At 39.9% G+C, this 19,420-nt stretch overlaps 1 protein-coding gene and 1 long non-coding RNA gene across 3 annotated transcripts in view; one reads left to right on the forward strand and one right to left on the reverse strand.

The window, feature by feature from the left end:
* Window positions 1-12,554, forward strand: part of LOC137210936 (uncharacterized) — a 32,386-nt gene extending 19,832 nt beyond the window's left edge. The window contains exon 4 of the long non-coding RNA XR_010936811.1: window positions 12,306-12,554. This is a non-coding gene — a long non-coding RNA (uncharacterized lncRNA). The remainder of the gene's footprint in view (window positions 1-12,305) is intronic.
* HTR2A (5-hydroxytryptamine receptor 2A) overlaps window positions 2,430-19,420 on the reverse strand; it is a 59,329-nt gene continuing 42,338 nt past the window's right edge. For both annotated transcript variants that reach the window (XM_067712998.1, XM_067712997.1), the window contains exon 3: window positions 2,430-5,589. In XM_067712998.1, the coding sequence (XP_067569099.1) occupies window positions 4,790-5,589 (800 nt within the window). In that variant the 3' untranslated portion in view covers window positions 2,430-4,789. The remainder of the gene's footprint in view (window positions 5,590-19,420) is intronic.

Raw genomic sequence — 19,420 nt, forward strand, 5'->3', positions numbered from 1 at the left:
GAGCTAAGATTGACATGAATACTATTCAGGGAAAATAAGGAAGCTATTTGTTTTTGCAAACTGCCTGCAAAGATAATCAAAAATTAACAAAGAAGTTATGTCTTACTGCATATTTACTGGGGCAAATATCCATTGAAAGAAAGCTTAGTAATATTATTATTGTCCTCAGTTTAGAATGAAATCTTTAAAGTCACAAATATTTCAAAATCATCGTTATTATTGTGGATTAAAATTCAATGTTAAGTTATAAAACTTTATATAAATTATGAAGTGTCTGAAGGCACCTGTTTTTTTGCAGGTCATTTGAGCAATACCAGGAGGATGTTTCTTGCCCCCCCGATTTCTTTCTCACTTGTGTCTCTGGTGCCTAAAATTTTTGCCTTTTGTTCCTGCCTTTTGGTTTATCTTCATGGTGGACAGCTAAAGGGATCTCAGTGAGAGACAATGGATTACCAGCTTGAATTACTTATTAGTGATCTAGCAAAGAGGAGAAACCTGAGGGAATGGCACATAAAGTAAATAGGTTTTGATGTCAGCAGCGGAGAACCAATGAAGGGAACTCTATGGTGAGAACAAAGCAGAAGCAGATAGCTGTAAAAAATGAGAAGCATTCAGAGAAAGGATAGAAGCTGTTGAATAGTAATGTTGCTTATCCCACAGTTTTGTTTAGAATTTGCTCTGATGGTTAATAATGTATAGAGGCTTTTTTTTCTTTTTAATAACAACACATTTACAACATTTATACAGTGTTTTACAGATTATCAAGCACAGCCATAGCCATGATCTCATTTAAGCAACGTTGTTAGTTAGCCAGGACAGGTGCTAGTAGTTCCATTTCAGAGACAGTGAAATTGAGGCACAGGGTTATTCAATGACTTGTCCAAGTTCATGTAACCAGTGTACAGGGAAGCTAAGATGGGAACGTGCATCTTTTGGTTCTGAGCCCAGTGTTCTTTCTCCTGTACCGAACTGAGCAGGGGAAAGAGCTTATGCTTCAGAGTCAGGCTTGCACTTGTCACTTTTCTTGCCAGCTGTGTGACCTCAGGCATGTTACTAACTGCTCTGAATCTCAGTCTCTCCATCTATGAAAAAGAGTGAATAATAATACCTACCTTGTAGACTTGTGAGGATTCCATCAGGTAAAGTAAGCAAAGCAACCAGCTTAACACCTGGCACATGATAGGTACTCAATACATGGAGCTGTAAACACCTGGAAAAGATACATACTGTCCCTATTTCCCTTTCCCTACATTTAGAGGTGAGATGATGAATCAGAGCAACTTTCCTGTTTATTCAATGATATAGCGTCTCCTTGGTTTACTTGAATTCTTGAAGCTAGCTCCTGCAAAAGTGTGTGTGTGTGTGTGTGTGTGTGTGTGTGTGTGTGTAAATGTATCTGTGAATGTCTTCAGGTACACCTGTACACGTGTACCCACAGGTGGAACCAGACATAGTGATCAAACATGGAACATTTGTCTGCTACAGATAACTAGAAACGGGATCATTACTATAAATCTAACTCAACCAGGTAGGTCCTAGCTCTATGACCAAGCCCCAGAAGCACAGGCTTTGTACTCTCAGAACACCTGGATGGTACCTGGAGTTCCCAGCCTGATGAGATGGGAGGTTTCGGGCAACTTTCTTTTAGCGGACACAGCTATAGACTCAAAAAGTTGCATTTATTTTTGAGTATACTTTATTTACAATTATTCATTCTTTCGTGAAATCTTTTAGAATAGCCTTGATTAAAATCATGACATAAAAATCTTTGCTGTATTTGTTACATATGGCACAGAATAATTTAACACTTTATAATATGTTTCATTGATGCACAAGTGGAAGAAGCACCTTGTGCAAAATTAGTACAGTAACTTAGTTCAATTTGGCTATGGTAGCATTTTAAAAAGTGACCATGAGATGGTGCTGTGCCCAAGTAGATTAAGTGTATGCTTTAACCTGAAAGTTTTCCCTAATTATGGCACTTAATTCTACTCTTTAAACTTAGAAGAATCTACCGTTCAACTTAAAGTAGAATAAGGTTGGTCGCTTTAACAATATTGACTAGGAGTGAGTCCTTTGATCACAGATCCATGAATAATTCAAGGACTGTTTCCCTGGAGTGAGGGGTGTGTTAAAAAGCCTTAGTGGGACTTCCCTGGTGGTCCTGTGATTCGGACTCCGCGCTTTCACGGCCCAGGGCGCGGGTTCAATCCCTGACTGGGGAATTAAGATCCTGCAATCTGCATGGCGTGGCCGAAGAAGAAAAGGAAAAAAAGAAAAAAGAAAAAACAAAAGCCTTAGTAATCAGAACGTCCCCAGACTAAACAAAGGGCCCAGAGGTACCATTTTATTTAGGATCAATCAACTATGTGAAAGGAGCATTGTTTTCACCACCCTCATAGAATTGTGTTAAAAGTCTTCCCACAAAATTAGGTCAACATCCAGTTTATTTAAAGAGCTGACATTTCTGTTACAATCTGCTTTGACAGCAATGGAAGGTCATAGAAACATTAGAACATGAAATTCACATTTAAATTGACATGATACAAACATGCACACGTGTATATACTGTGTTTTCATTAATGACTTGCTTTTCCTCCATATAAATATATAAATACTGAGTAAAGTGCATGGGAACATGTCTGTACAAGAATACAGATACATGTTTGTCTATATACACTTGAATAGATAATTATGGAGAGAAAAAACATAACACATTTGTAATATATATGTAGTCAAAAGACTTATCAGGCAGTATTTATGTTCATTCTCATCAAGATTGAGTATATCGGTGTAGAATCTGTAGTCTTTTCTCTAATATGTAATGAGATGGGCAGAGTTATAAACTAAGGCAAAATACATTAGAGACTTTTTAACATTTGTATCAGTTAGTATGGTATAATCATGAAAATAGTTTAGTTCAAATGCAGCCTAGATACTAGCAGCTTATTATAAATTCTAGCTTTGAAAAAAAACCCTTTCAGTGTACCTAAAAGGACATAATTAGGACAGACCTAATGCATTTCCAAATTACACAACAGAACCTCCCACATTCTTTAGTTTTCAAATATATAGTTTTTTCTAATGGCATACAGCAAAAACTATTCCTCATTCAATAGAAATGCTTCAGTATTGTCATCACATATCTAACATCCATTCCAATAAGAATGTGCAATTTAACCTAGAGTAATAATATCAAGGTGAATTAACTGCTGTTAATCTCTGTCTCCTTAACAAACTTTTCTATGAAACATTATATTACTGCTTTTTGGGGGGTAGGATGTCCAGTGTCAGTGAGTAATAAATGAGTTTGTTTTCAGGAAAGTGGAATAATATTTTGCTCAAAACTATGGTAGTCATAGTTGGGGTCCAAGTTGAAGCTCATATTCCTAAATTAATTGCAGATTTTGACCTCAAGTGGTATTTTCCCCCTCCTTTGTTTGGTTGGTATTCGTTGGCAACCAGTCAGGAAACTTACTGAGAAAACTACCCTTGGAGTTGAAATAAACTTGTTTCTAAGCCAGGTGAGAAGGAAATAAATTGAACAGATTTTCCAAATGTCTGTTAATTACTGTTTTGATAAGTGCCATTCAAATTAGGTCCTTTTCTTTAAAGGCAAAGATCTTGTTTTAATTATTTTTATATCCTTAGTACCTAGGAAATTTCTTCACAGATGGTGTGCACTCAATCAATGATTGTGAATCCAAAGCTGAACAGTTTTAGTAAATAATATAGATTGATCTGAAAGCATCGATTTATCTGATGGGTGCCAACAGGTGGGTCACCTGCGTTTTACAGAGATGTCCTAAGACTCTACTGCTGTCAGTAGCCAAAAACCTGACTTTATTCCTCAATCCTGACACAGTTACATCAATACCTCTTACTGCTCAGAGGAGCGCAGGCATGACGCAGTCATTAAAGAGCAAGTTACCAAACGCTTCTGTGGTGCTCTTAGGAGAAGCAGTTTCTAGAAATGTATCTGGTAATGTTTGATTATCCTTTTGATAATTTACCTAATAGAGCAAACACTTAAACAAGACCACACTGGAAATTCAGAATAAAGCACAAGTAGTAGAAGAGAAAGCAGCAATAGTTACTAAATAACACTTAAAATCTTGTTCACTTCTGAGAAGAATTAATTTGAAGTGCAGCAAATGCCAGCAACTTTGTGAATATTGCAAAATGGCATCTATGAAAAAGCAGGATTGAAAAAGTTGTCAAGTATTTCTTTTAAGTATCTTAGCAGTACAGATTTCATAACACTGTCTTTAGTGTCTTTTTGTTATTGTCATCCAAAACGTGTATTATGGTAAGTTTTAAAGAGAATTTTTTCTTTATGTAAGAGGCCATTATATTCATCCAATGTTTCACTATTTAGAGCTATTTTTGTTTACAGCGACAGGTAACCAACTCATGCCATCAATTAACAACACACTAGCAAGTTTTTCACTTGCAAATAGAAGAAAATTTAGATTTATTTATGGCCTCATTGTAACTATACAATAAAAGCTAATTATTTTAAAGACATATAATTTACAATGTTAAAAATAATATCATAAAGCTCACAGCTGAAATGCTGTCAGAATATTTTTGAAGTGCACGTTTTGTGGCATTGAACCCTGCTTTTCACTGACATAATAAAATGAGGCATATAGATATTATTGTTGGTTCCATTAGACTGGCCTAATCTTTTCCAGTCTCCCTATTTTCTTTTCTTTTTCCTTTTTCCTCCCAGATAAGGGGAAAATTGCTCAGTGTGCCCTCCGCAGTTGCCATGGCAACCAATCCATCACACACAGCTAACCTTTTCATTCACTGTGTTGATATTATCTGTAGGAGCATCTTCTGAATGTTGTTTTCCTAGAGCAACCATAGTGCAGTCGTTATCTGTCGTCTTGTCATCTTCCTTTGAATTCTTTCTTTGTCCCATTTGGAGTTGACTAGACTTGTAGGCCAAGGCCGGGATAGTGTTCACTAAAATTAACTGCAATGGTTTTTTATTTTCCTTGTACTGACACTGAATATACCTGGAAAAGGCTGACCTGTAGGTCTTATTGAACAGTGTGTACACTAGAGGGTTGACCGCTGAGGAGAGGTAACCGATCCAAACGAACACGTTGAGCAGGGCTCCGATGACATCCTCGTTGCAGGACTCTTTGCAGATGACGGCCATTATGTTGGTGATGAAGAAGGGGCACCACATCACCACAAACAGAAAGAAGACGATGCCCAGCACCTTGCAAGCCTTCTGTTCGTTGCTGATGGACTGCATAGTCCTCCTGCCGTAGGAGCCTGGCTCCCTGTGGATGGACCGCTGGAAGAGCTTTTCTGAAGACAGGGAGCCCTGAGGCAGGAAGCTGAAAGAAGCTAATTTGGCCCGTGTTCCAAGATCACTCACACACAGAGTAGCTTCTTTCTGGAGCGACTTGATGGTTAGAAAGTAGGTGATCACCATGATGGTTAAGGGAATGAAAAAGGACACGAAAGAGCCAATCAGGACAAAGTTATCATCGGCGAGTAAGCAACTCCCTTCCTTAAAGACCTTCGAATCATCCTGGAGCCCAAAGACTGGTATTGGCATAGATATACCTGGAGTTGGACAGAAAATGAAACATGATTATTAAGGAATTGAGTATATGAAGGCAGGAGCATCACCACATAATGGCTGTTCACAGGATTTTATATTAGCATTGTTCAAAACTTAACACAGGGACTTCCCTGGCAGTCCAGTGGTTAAGACTTTGCCTTCCAATGCAAGGGGTGCAGGTTTGATCCCTGGTCGGGGAGCTCACATCCCATATGCCTCGTGGCCAAAAAATCAAAACATAAAACAGAAGCAGTATTGTAATAAATTCAATGAAGACTTTAAAAATGGTCCACATTAAAAAAAAAAAGTCTAAAAAAACCGCTTAACATATGCTTTCAAAGAGAATTAAAATTCCCTTGGACTTACTTATCTGTTTTATAAATATATATTACATGGTTCCTTATATTTACATTGCCCTATATAGACAATCCTTTACTTATAAAGAAATACAATAAATCTAAGTTTAATTTTTTTCATGCTATATTTTTCTGATTATAACATTATACTTATTAACTGAAGAAGAAACATAAAAATGACCAAATGATGCCAACACCCAGAGATAATCATCATTAACAATTTGATGATGTTTATTTTAGGTACACACACACACACACACACCATGCATGCACATTTAAAAACAAATTCAGATTCTATTTCATATACAATTCTACAACACTTTTTTTCACCTTACGTATCATGAGCATGGCTTATACAAATAACTTCATAAAATCAAAAACAAAATATATTTTCTGGGCTTCCCTGGTGGCGCAGTGGTTGGGAGTCCGCCTGCCGATGCAGGGGACGCGGGTTCGCGCCCCGGTCCGGGAAGATCCCACATGCCATGTGAGCGGCGGGGCCCGTGAGCCATGGCCGCTGAGCTTGCGCGTCCGGAGCCTGTTGCTCCGCAATGGGAGAGGCCACAGCAGTGAGAGGCCCGTGTACCAAAAAAAAAAAAAAAATATATATATATATATATATATATTTTCTTTCTAGAAAATTTGGAAAATGCAAAAAAGTAACAACAAGTAAAGAATAATAACATGTATTCCTGCCAGTCAGGGGCAACCATAATTTACTTTTTGTGTAGTTTTATTCTTCCATTTCCATGCATATATATATATATATGTGCATGCAATATTTTACGTGCAGTTTTATATCTTCTTATTCCATTTAACATTAAATCATAAAATTGCACATATCTTAAAGTATTTTTGAAAAACATGTTTTCTAATGTGAATTTAAATTTAACCAATTTTGATTCTTTTTAAAAAATTTTTATTATGGAAAAATTGTAACATATACAAACAACACAAAACAAAAGAAAACAAAATCCAGCACAATGAACCTATTGCCCAGCTTCAGCAATGATCAACTCAAGGCCAATCTTGTTTCACCCATATCCCTACTTGCGGCAACCCTCCCATGTTATTTTGAAACAAATCCCAGACATCATATCATTCAATCTGTAAACATTTTAGTGTATATATATATATATATATATATACACACACATATATATAAGCTATTCACTCTTAAAAATCCTAATACTATCACAATACCATTCCTACTTCTAAGTAGAAATTTAATATTTCCTTAATATCATTAAATATAGAGTTGGTGTTCACATTTCCAGTGTCCCATAAAAGTCATTATATATTTTTAATAATATTTTTATAAGTAGCACATTCCAAAGGGTGGATTACAAACAAGTAAGCAGCCAGAGACTTTTCTTATTGACAGATACAAATTTGGGTACGTAATGAGACATATATATGGGAACGTGAGCCGTGGTCAGTTGCTTTGTCACTCCCATTTGGGGAACCTGTAAAGGTCTTAGGCTCAGGCAGAGGAGGGAGCAGAGGGAATGAAGGCAACAGTTGGCCTCTAATCATGCTAATTTCTCCCCCATGATGATAGGACCAGCTGGCCACAACCACCATTGTACAGTTCGGGGCAAGTGGGAATGTCTTCCTCTACTGGCCTGGGACTGGTCAGGCCAGGCAATCATGTGTTTGTCATAAAGGAAGAATCAGGATGATGGAGAAAGGAGAGGAAACATGATTCAAATACTCTTTATAACTTAGTTTAAGGTTGCTTCCTTTGTGAAGGGTAGATACCACAGGGGCACCCTGGGAGAGGCAGCAAAATTGTCTTCCTAACTCTTGCCCATGTTTTCAGCTCCTTCAGAACTGTATAATAGGGAGTATCCTGGTCCCTGCTTCTGACCACCCTTTAGAGTCTAGTAAGTGGTCACAATCCAGCCAGGAACACAGGTTCATTCCAGAGGTGGGAGCTACCGCTTGCTTGACTCTTGCTATCCGTGGAAAAACTTCCTTTGAGGATCTATAATCTAACTTCTGCATACTCAGAACAGAGCTTATCACCATCCAACTATGGATTGGACTGTCCTAACCTCGCGTCACCTCACACTGGCCATCCTTGCAAGGAGGGTGCATTAGCTTGAGTTAATGTAATGCTTAACACAAATCTCCCCCAGTGACATTCGCCACTATCTTCACAGACTGAGTTGTCAATATCTGTCACTTGTCTGTGCAGGGCCATCCCAGGATTCGTGGAAGGTGGAGGCAAATGACGTCAGAGCCGTTCTTAAGGGCACTCAGTGTGGTTGATGACTCTTCATTTCCTTCATTCCTCTCTGTCCCTGGCCTGTTTCTGGGAACATTCTGTGGGCCAAGGAGAGACGGAAGAAATGTGGCTCCAAGAGGGACATCCTCTGAGATTCAGTTTTGCTTATCCTTCAAAATACTCTTGATTGTAAAAGTTAAGACACGGTTTCCAAGAAGAGTGTTTTGTTGTTCTAATGTTTGAACATATTATCTGTGGAAGGTGTTGCCTGTACTAATCTACAGGATCTTTGTTAGTGTAGTTGTTCACTAATTAGAACGGATGCAACCAGCATGCCTCCCTGGATGTGGTGAGGATAAAATGAATGAAATATGCGGAACACCTAGGACAGTGCTTAGTGCAGAGTAGATGTTCTACCAATGGTAGGTAAACATGAGAGTAGCTTTCTTTGCAGGATTATTCAGATTAAATACACTAACTTGATTTTTCTCTAATTTTGTTCTATTTTGCTTGGCTTGTGTATGCTGGACTATAATGTATAACAGATCTTAAATCAAACGAAGTTAAAAAGACTTTTGGCTATTGTCTCTATAGTTAATAAATAATGATGTAATTATTATCTTCTGCCAGGGTGACAAAGGGTCTCAATCAATTTTAGTTTTGTACAGCTACAACTGTAGATTGCTCTTCTAAAGTGATGAATTATAGCCATTATGATTAGTCATGATATACAGAAACAAAATATCAACTGTCCAAGAAAAAAGTATATGATTTTGTTATTCAACTCTTGGGTGTGCATTTTCCTGATTAATACAAAGGAAGTCACCACCTTGAGAGCCTTTTGCCCTATTTGTTTGTGACCTGGTAATTTATATAAGAGGCAATTCTCAATTACCAGAAGATAGGATTACCTAAAACACCAAATTTCAGTCACTTGGAATTCATATATGTACCGTGCCCTTGTTTGAGGAGAAGACATACTTTCTCTCTCTCTCTCTTTCACACACACACACACCACCCCCTCCAGAATGGCCCAACTTCTGTGGTCAGGGAGGGAAAGGGATGATGGAGCCATTTCACTGAAGTGCAGATTCCTCCATTAGGTCCCTGGGATGAAGAGCCGTTTCAAAGCAGCTGGGGCAAGAGGACACAGATAGGTCATCTACTAGGGAGACCTTGGTTTGGAGGGGCAGAATCAAACTGATTAGGTCTTTCAGTGGCCCATTCCTCTTTATATGTAACAAAAATATCTTGAATGCTCTCAAATACCGTTCTTTTCAGTGTCTTACTCATAGTAGATGGTAAGCAAGGGTTTAGGGAAAGAATACCTAGACAGTTAAAGCAATACTCTATAAAAGAGGGGGAGGGATTTATGGCAAAGAACATTTAGATAGACTTTGTGGGTACAATAAGCAATTCAAAAACAAGCTCCTACCAAGAGAGACGAAGATACTCCCTGATAGCCAAGATTGTGGTCACAGCCATCTCCAGTGCATTAATTTTCTGATTGCTTTGTTTGATAATAGCTGCTTTTGGAGACCTGAGATCTCCTCTCACTTGAAATTTCTGCATATAAAGCATTTTCCTTTATGAACAAACAGACAGTAGCTTGAGCTACGTGACTCTGCATTTTGTTCAACATATTTTTCTGAGGAGTGGAAAACAGCAATCAAAATTCAGTATGAGTATTGGATACTCCTTGCTCATTTTTATTTTTTTTAATTCAGACTAAGACAATGAAATAATAGGAAACATTGACACCCAGGAACATGAAGGCTTTGGCTGGTGTCTTTCTTTTAGGGTAGCCCTACCTAGTCTTTGTGTATAAGGTTTGCACTTCTGGTTAACATGTTACCACAGTCAGGATAAATGGCTCTAACTCTGTAGCACTGGCTGTGAAAAGCAAGCTTTATTCTTAATCCTAGATTTTTACACTTTAATATTTTGGGACTGAAGGTACTTCTGAGACAGTGTTTCCTTGGGAAATAAGAAGGTTGATTTACTAGGGAGAGATCCTCCGATAGGGAACCAGTGGGAATCTCCAGGTCCTCAGGTCAGGTAGGAGGTGGAGAGGAAAGAAACAAATACTCAGGATTCCCGTGAAAAAGACCAAATTTTGGTTCATAGGTTTAATTTCCCCTGAAACTACTACTTTCCCTTTGTATTTTAACACATGCTGAATTTTTTCAAGTTATAAGTACGGATTTACTAGCAGTTTGACAGAAAATGAATACTAAAGGCTGGTCATCATACCACAGGGAGAGAGAGATTGAATATATAGGCCAACTGGGGCTGGGACTCACCATCCATCTAATACAGAGTTAGCTCTGAGTTAGCTCAAGAGTTGCTGAATTCCTTATAATTGATGGTCTGCTGACGGGGCAGGTGTACATAGCAGTGAAAGCGAGACATACATCTCAGTTACCCAAGAAATTGTATATTTCTTCTTAGACTAATTCTGAATATCTCTGACAATAAATCGTAACTTTTCAAAGTACTTTTACTTGTATTCATTGACTCTGAATTGATTTTTTTTTTTTACAAAATTGTAAAAATACTAACCACATTGCCCTATAGGCAGATAAACATTTCATTATATAGAAAAACTGAGGCTTAGCCAGCTTAAGTAATTTATTTAGAATCACACAGCAACTTAGGGGGAAAAATCGAGACTCAGTCTTAGGTTTCTCGATTCTTACGGCTGATTATTTTTATCTGCTTATTTGTTTCTTTAATGGTGGTTATAAAAGTCTATGATTATATCAGAGGTCCTTAACATCGGTTTTAGGAAGAGAGGGATAGTCCTAAAATCTGCAAAATTTGCATTATGTACACTGTTTTGGAGAAGATAGAGCCCTCATCAGATTGTCAGAAAAGCTTCTGCTCCCAAGGCTGTTAATAACTACTGAATTATATCAACACCCTAACTATAGAACATACACACACTCACACACACACACACACACACACACACACACACACACACCAATGATTCTCTACATCTTGATACTTTCTTTTTCATTCTTTCATCTCAAAGGCGAAATTTCCTCCAGTGAGACATTATTTTTGAGGCCAGACAGATACTTTAAAACTGAAATCCTTATAATCAACACCTGTTTTTTTTCTTTTTTCAATATAGCAGTTATTCTCAACTATGGCTGCATATTAGATTTACCTGGGGAGCTTTTGAAAATTACTTTGCCTGGGCTCCATTCCCAGAAGTTCTGACATTAGTACCTTAAACCATACTAATGTTCAGGTCCCACAGGGACATTATTATCAACACAAAAGAACACCCAGCTGATGCTAATCTACAACCAGTGTCGAGAACCTAAGAGGTATAGGATTAAAAGTGTAGTAAAAATGTGTTTATTTTAAAATAAAACCAAATCAAGTAAAGTTTTACAATTCTGCCCTTTGCCTTCATTAAACCCATCTATGAATTTTCCAAGGGGCTCAGGCTAACTTCCTGCAGCAAACAGCAAAGGAACATGGGGAATTGATGGAGAGGAAAAGAAACCTGCCCTTTATCCCTCCCCCTTCCTGGGCAGGAGTTGTCCGGGGGGTGGGGGGGGAATGTTGAGTGAGGTTATTATGTGAAGCCCCAAGTCCTTGTTTCAATTCTTTGACTGTTATGACTGCATCTCCAAAAAGCTTTTAAAGTTTGTGTTCTGCCCTAGTCCATACATGATACTTGGAAGAAATGCTCAAAGTCTCCTTGTGGTACAAGCAGTCGTGTACTCCCTGCCGCAGCTGGTGGCCTTGGTTCCCGGTCCTTGCTTCCTAGAAAGGCGATTTCTTGCTCTTCTGACCTTCGCTCCTTTCCCATTGTGTTTCATAGCCCAGAAATTGTGCTTTTTTAAAATTTAGTTTTTATTTTATATTGGAGTATAGTTGATCTACAATGTTGTGTTAGTTTCAGGTGCATAGCTGAAGTGCTTTAGTTATACATATACATATATCCATTCCTTTCAGATGCTTTTCTCATGTAGGTTATTACAGAATATTGAGTAGAGGTCCCTGTGCTATACAGCAGGTCCTTGTTGATTACCTATTTTATATATAGTAGTGTGTATATGTTAATCCCAATCTCCCGATTTATTCTTCCCCGTCCCGCCCCCCCCCCCCACAGAAGTTGGGCCTTTAATGCGACGATCTTGCACTGAAAGGTAAAGAGATTGAATTCTGATTCGTCAAACATGGATTGTCAGCTGTCACTGGGACACCTGAAAGTCCATCCACATCTCTCATCCCAGGCAGATTGGCGTCCACCCACCACCTTCTTCCCCTAACAATATGTCATGAAACCCAAATAGAATCTGAATGATACAACGGAATTTGAAAAAATTATCAGAGCCTCATTTTGTTGTTGGAATCACAGTAAAGCTACTTTTCAAATTCTTCCATTCAACTTGTCATCTGTAATAAGTGGATATCATCCTATCCATCAACAGAAAAGTGTTCTTTTCTAGACTGCATATTTAGCGACGTGCTCATGAGCAAAGGTTTATTTGCCAAAAAAATTCATCTCTGACCCACATGATGGAACCTCATCTTTAAAGAACTACATCCTTCCATTTGTTTAAAAGGGGGTAGATTTTGGAGTGATTCCTTCTGAAAGCTTGGAGAATGAAACTCACATGTGACACCTCATTTCAGAGACTCTGATCTAGAAGGTGTGTGTAGAAATGGTTACAGCGTCTGAAAAGTGAGCTTGTAGCAGGTGCCTTCATAATCCAGGCCTATGGGGAGTCCGTTATTCCCCCAACCTCTCTCATCCACGGCTTCACAAAGCACCACATTTATCACATTACGTTGTGAAGAACTACAGTGTCCCTAATGCTCGAGCCATTACCAACGACGGAGCCCACCCTACCCTACAAGGTCTCTGTGATCTGGTCCTAATGTCATTATTCAACCTTCTCGATTTTGACATAGCCATGTGGTGTGCTCTCTCTTCTTTATGTTATATGGTGAACTATTCAGGAGGGTATTACACGTAGCTTGACTTTCCAGCTAATCACATAGTGTGGTCTGGGTAGCTCCCGAGATCCCTCTGTCCCCACTGTGTCTTCCCCCAGTGGCGTGCTTGGTATACTGCAGTGTCCCGCTGCTAGAGTGAAGGGTCCCATTTTGCGTACCTATAGTACCTCGGTGGGTCAACTATTAATCCAAACTTGAGCTGTAGAGGCACAGAGATGCACAGCAGGGGAGACTCCTGAGGGCATGGGCATCGGAAAGAAGCCCATCATAGGAGAGAGACACAGAGAATAGCTTGGGATGCAGGTCAGAGAGGAATGTGGTGTCCATGGCATGTTGAGTTGTTCCTAAAAGACTTGAGCACCATGGGGGAGGGAAGATGCACTGTACATAGTATCTGGGAGGTATGGACTCACTTTTTCATTTTGCCCTGGACCAGTTCTGATGCCACCCATTCCCCTGAAATGCTCTACCAGCCCATGGTGGACTCCAGAATTTCTCTGTAGCAAGGACCTAGGGGTGGCAGCTGGCTGGGTGTGGGGAGCCAGGCAACCTGTCTGGTGGCTACATTTGTTTTTAATTTGACTGTTTGATTATTTGGGGGTGGTCTGGAGGCTGTAGATGGAGATCATGTTCCCAGACCATATTCTACGTTTCTTTTGAGACATATCTCATGATATCCTTCTTTCAAGACATCCCTTGTATGAAGCGTTCCCCAAATTATTTCTCTCTGTAATAAGAACTCCTTTTTTCTTACTCTCTAGTCCTTCATCACCTCCATAAATAATTTACACTGAGCTAACTCACACTTCTAATGCCTTAGAATTTTTCTCTAGAAATGTCATTTCAACCATGTGATGATAATCTCATTAATGGCAGGGATATCATTTCTTTTACTTATGGCCGGTCCCTCCAGCATCATGCAGCTCTGTTCATACCTGGAACTTAGTAAATGCTTGTGGGATTAGTGAGCAAATGAATGAGAAGAAGAGAGAAGATAAGGAATTATAAAGGTAAAGTATAATCAATTTTATAGACACAACTTGCATTTCTGGATTATCTCAGAATATTTTCCTTCATTTTTGCCCGAAAACCAAATGAGTAAATGAGGTTACCAATTAGCCACATAGGGCAGAAAGAGGGAAAACTGATATTTATGTGACACTTAACGTGTATACCTTGTGAGAGAACTATGTATAGGATTAACCAGCACACGTGCTGACTACCTTAACAGCTAAAATCACAAGGGAAAAGATGGCTGTGAAATGCAGCAGCTGAGAGAGAATCAGGAGACCTGGGTTTATTCCTGACTGTCCTAACTCATAGATCTAGAGCTGTTGTTTTTCTCAAAGCTCTCTTTCAAGTAAATTAAATAGGTATGTATTAGGAAACTAGAGCATGATACAGTGGGGAAAGCACAGACTAGGGCATCACAAGACACAGGTTTGCACCATCACTAGCTGAGTGACCTTAGGCTGCTGAACTTTAAAGCCTCCCTCTGGAAGGTGGAGATAATAAAAAGAGGCCTTCCCTAATTTACCTACAGGGCTTTGGTGAGAAAACAGTGAGGTGATGTGTCAATTATTTTGTAAACTCTTAAGTTCAAAGTGATTATTATTAACTTGGCACTGTGCTTGATTCTGTGGGTACCACAGAAGACCTTTGAGAACCTTCGTGAAGTCTGAGATCTTGTAGGGAAAATGAAATAGACACAGGTGATTCAGAAAGACAGCAGTGCAGGATAGAATGAGATCAAGAGGCAAAACAGGTGACGGGGATAAACACTCCTACAGGACGTCAGAATGTGATGATCATTGTGGGTTAGTGTCTCCAGGAAAGAGTTGTGTAGGGGACAGGATGGCTAAGCTGGGTCTTTTGGGTGAATAGACTCTGGACAGGGGTCAGGTCCAAAGGCACAGAGACAGGTATACGATCGCTGTACATCCGGGGCCGAAGTGCACTTGGCCTTGCCGGGGCTGAGTTGAGCTGGGTTTGGCAGGCAGCTGAACTCAGGAGTAAGCGCACATGCTCATCAGAGGCCCCAAGAAGGTCCTCTGTCTGTGACAGCAACCTGTTTTAGTCACTCATCCAGTGATCAAATATTAATCGAACATACAGTGAACTAGGTACTTTAGGAACTGAGAGGAAGAAGCTGCTTGAGTCTATAATCACTACAGTTCAAGATTTTCGGCTGTCGTTCACGAACTCATCAATCCAAAGCAAGACTAGGAGGAAGAACATACGAGGTGTAAACAGAAAATCTAGGTTTAGCACTGGCATCAAATTGTTAAAATGCAAACAAGGTAAATCTGTATCTACCCTGGATATTTTTTTTTAAGGCAGCTATAATGCAGGATAGCAGTTCTCAAACATTTTGGTCTCAAGACTCTTTTACACATTGAAAAATTATTGGGGACTCCAAAGCATTTTTGTTTCTGTGGGTTACATCTATAAATATTTGCTGTATTAGAAATGAAAGCTGTGAACACTGAAGATAAGTTATCAATCCATTTTAAAATGAAACGAATAAACCCATCATATATTAACATAAATAATATTTTTTATGAAAAATACTTATGTTTTCCAGAACAAAACAGTGAGAAGAGTGGCACTGTTTTGCAGTTTTGAAAATCTCTTTAATGTTTGGCTTAATAGAAGACAGCTGGATTCTCACATATGCTTCAGTCTGTTATATTGCATGTCAGGTATCCTCTGGAAGATTCCCCTGCACCCTCATAAAAGGATGAAACAGAAGAGGGCAAATGACATTTTATATTTTCCCAGCTTTACTGAGATATATTTGACATATGCCATTGCGTATGTTTAAGGTGTACAATGTGACGATTTGATACACATATATTTTGCGAAATGTTTACCACAATAAGGTTAGTTAACACATCCTTTACCTCACATAATTACCATTTTGTTGTTGTTACAGTGAGAACATTAAAGCTCTACGCTCACAGAAACACTCAAGTATACAGTAAGTATTGTTAACTATAGTCACCACGCTGTACCTTAGAGTCCAGGACTTATTCGTCTTAGAACCAAAAGTTTGCACCCTCATTTCCCCCAACCCTGGGGTTGCTAACCATCATTTTACTCTGTTTGTATAGATTCCACATATAAGTGAAATCATACAGTATTTGTCCTTCTCTGTCTGATTTATTCACTTAGCATAGTGCCTTCAAGATCCATCCATGTTGTCACAAAAGGCAGGACACAAATATACACACCATATTTTCTTTATCCATTCATCAGTGGACACTGAGGTGTTTCCATATCTTGGCTATTGTGAATAATGCTGTGAAGAACATGGGGGTGTAGATAGCCCTTTGAGATAGTGATCTCCTTTACTTTGGATATTATTATTACTATTATTATTATTAAAATAGTATTGACCTCCTTGGCTTCCTGAAAGCATCCCGGAGATCCCTGGAACCCACATTGCAAGCCACTGACGTGTAGAAGAAAAAGCCACCAGCTTCGAATCAGAAAACTCACGTTTGGATCCCCTATGACCTTAAGCAAGCCACCTAATGTATCTGAGCTTTTTCTCCCATAAAATGGGGGATTTGGGCTATCCCTGGTGGCGCAGTGGTTGAGAGTCCGCCTGTCGATGCAGGGGACGCGGGTTTGTGCCCCGGTCCGGGAAGATCCCACGTGCCGCGGAGCGGCTGGGCCCGTGAGCCATGGCCGCTGAGCCTGCGCGTCCGGAGCCTGTGCTCCGCAACGGGAGAGGCCACAACAGTGAGAGGCCCGCGTACCGCAAAAAAAAAAAAAAAAAAAAAAAGGAGGATTTAATAGTATCCCCATTAAAGGATTCTCATGAGGACTATAAATGAGAATTGCTCTACTGGTTATAGTAAATACAGAATTGTCTAGCAGACAGAAATAACAGAGAAGAATGTTCGACAGCCTTTCTTAGTGTGCAGACCAGCTTGCTGTCATCCTAAGCTAGCTTAAAATCTGTCTTGCTTGCCTCTTTTGCACAGAGGTCTGAGAAGAGGGAACCAGTTCACTAGTCACTACAAGGGCCATGTAAAGCAAGACCATCTCCTAGACTGGCTGAGAACAGACTCCTCTGCTCTGACATTTTCCACAACTAAGTAGCAAGTGGTGAAAATTTAATGACCTCTTCTGCAGATGGTGACAATTAAGTCAACTGCCACGAGTACTGAGTAATGGGTGTGCAATGTGATATGACTTCAGAAAGTACATGTTAGGATTCACAGAGCAAGGATATAAAAGAGTTTTCTCCTGTGCACTTCCTCTGCGGGAACAAGGGCGGCCTGATGACATCTGGGGCTTCTTTCACAGGTGCCGGGATTCGTGGAAATCAGCACGAATGGCTTTCTCCCAAGGCAGCCCCAGTGAAAGGTTCTCAAAGATGGATCTACCACTGCTTGCTTTATCAGTCATGGATTTTGGTTTCAAGCCATAGAAGCTGATTGGGCTGATTTAGCAGAAAATGAGTTTAATAAAATGATACTGAGTAGTTCAAAGAATTCTTGAGAGGGCTGGGCTCCAGGCTAAGATTCCAGGAGTAAAATTGCATTGCCGACCTGGTCTGATGTGGAAACTTCTGCTCTTTTCTTTGTCCACTGAGCATCAGAGCCTCCTGCCTCGTCAGTGTCACTTCTTTACTAGGGAGTCAATCATGCAGCCCCTGGGAACCTGATGGCCCAGCCGCCTCCATGCTGGCAAAGACATCATATTTGTTCACTTTGCCCTTTTCCACATCACAGTTTTGCCAGGAACCACAGTTTTGCCATGGTCTTTGGAGGAACCTAGACCATGAGCCAATGTCCTAGCTACCAGGAAGGCTGGGAATCTGAGTTCTGCCTCTCGGGAATTTCTCCAAATATAGAAAGGCTAGTTGAAAGAGACAGGCAGCTATGACTACGGCGGGTACCCATTTCACTGGACCTAGGTATGGCCGATTTGCAGCTGTTTTAATTGGGCTGGGTGTGGGGAGATGCCTCGTCCCAAGATGGCAAGGCTGGAATTTCTAGCCTTTTCCTATTTTCCTCTTTTCCCTACGATTGTTCTCTTTCTCCGTCAACCCTGCAGTCGGCATATGTTCAAGTATCTAATACTTAAAAGTAAATCAGTCTGGAAATTACATACCAGTAGCTGTGAACCTGAATGCATACGGGACTAATGTAGTCATATAGCTGGGTTATGGGTTGGGGTATAAGATGACAGGAGAGTGGTGCTTGGAAAACTGAACAGGACAATTGGGTTCAATTAAGAAAAAACACATTGTGCAAGTCAAACCAAACAGATCTCTGGGCCAGACCGAGTTTTCATTTTTCAATTAGCTTGGCATAGGTTTGAAGCTTTAAAAAGTGTTTTGCGGTGGATTCTTCTATATTCACATCTCTTATAGGCTTCTCATCTTGGCCTCGTCCTTGGGGTCACTGTCCCTGTCCTGATAAACCGACGCTGTTTCTACCATAAGGCTCAAACACATTTTAATTTTTGTTCCTAAGTCCTTTGATCAAGCAGCGTCTTTCTCAGAGTGGGTTGCAGATGCACTCCCCTTGGACTCAGATCAGTGCTGCTGCCACACAGGTGGATAAGCTCTTGTTCTGACAGGTGTCCCTGGAGGAGGGGGACACAGAAAGTCCCTAACTAGTGACTCCTGTTTTTAACCTGAGCTGGTCTTCTGTATGGCCCTCCTGTCTTAGCCCCTCTCTCTTTGAGCTGGTAGGATACTAGAAGCTTCTTCACAGCTTCCCACTCTTATCCCCCATCCATCTGGTTGGCCCAGACCTCCAAACTTCCCATCCAGTTTAAGGGAGTCTGAGATGAAGAGCTTTGGGTTTTGATTCTCCTAGACTGTGTTTTCAGCAAGTGCTACTAAAAGTACCACTCTGTGAGATTTCATTTACTCTAACTTCTACAAGGTTATTCCTACCCTGAAATTTTACTGATGTTGGGGGAGATAAAATTTTTGTAACAACTGTTGGTGGGAATGTAAATTGATACAGCCACTATGGAGAACAGTATGGAGGTTCCATAAAAAACTAAAAACAGAACTACATACGACCCAGCAATCCCACTACTGGGCATGTACCCTGAGAAAACCATAATTCAAAAAGAGTCATGTACCACAATGTTCCTTGCAGCTCTATTTACAGTAGCCAGGACATGGAAGCAACCTAAGTGTCCATCGACAGATGAATGGATAAAGAAGATGTGGCACATATATACAGTGGAATATTACTCAGCCATAAAAAGAAATGAAGTTGAGTTATTTGT

The sequence above is a fragment of the Pseudorca crassidens genome, chromosome 18, assembly GCF_039906515.1.
Source record: "Pseudorca crassidens isolate mPseCra1 chromosome 18, mPseCra1.hap1, whole genome shotgun sequence".
Taxonomy (NCBI): Eukaryota; Metazoa; Chordata; class Mammalia; order Artiodactyla; family Delphinidae; genus Pseudorca; species Pseudorca crassidens.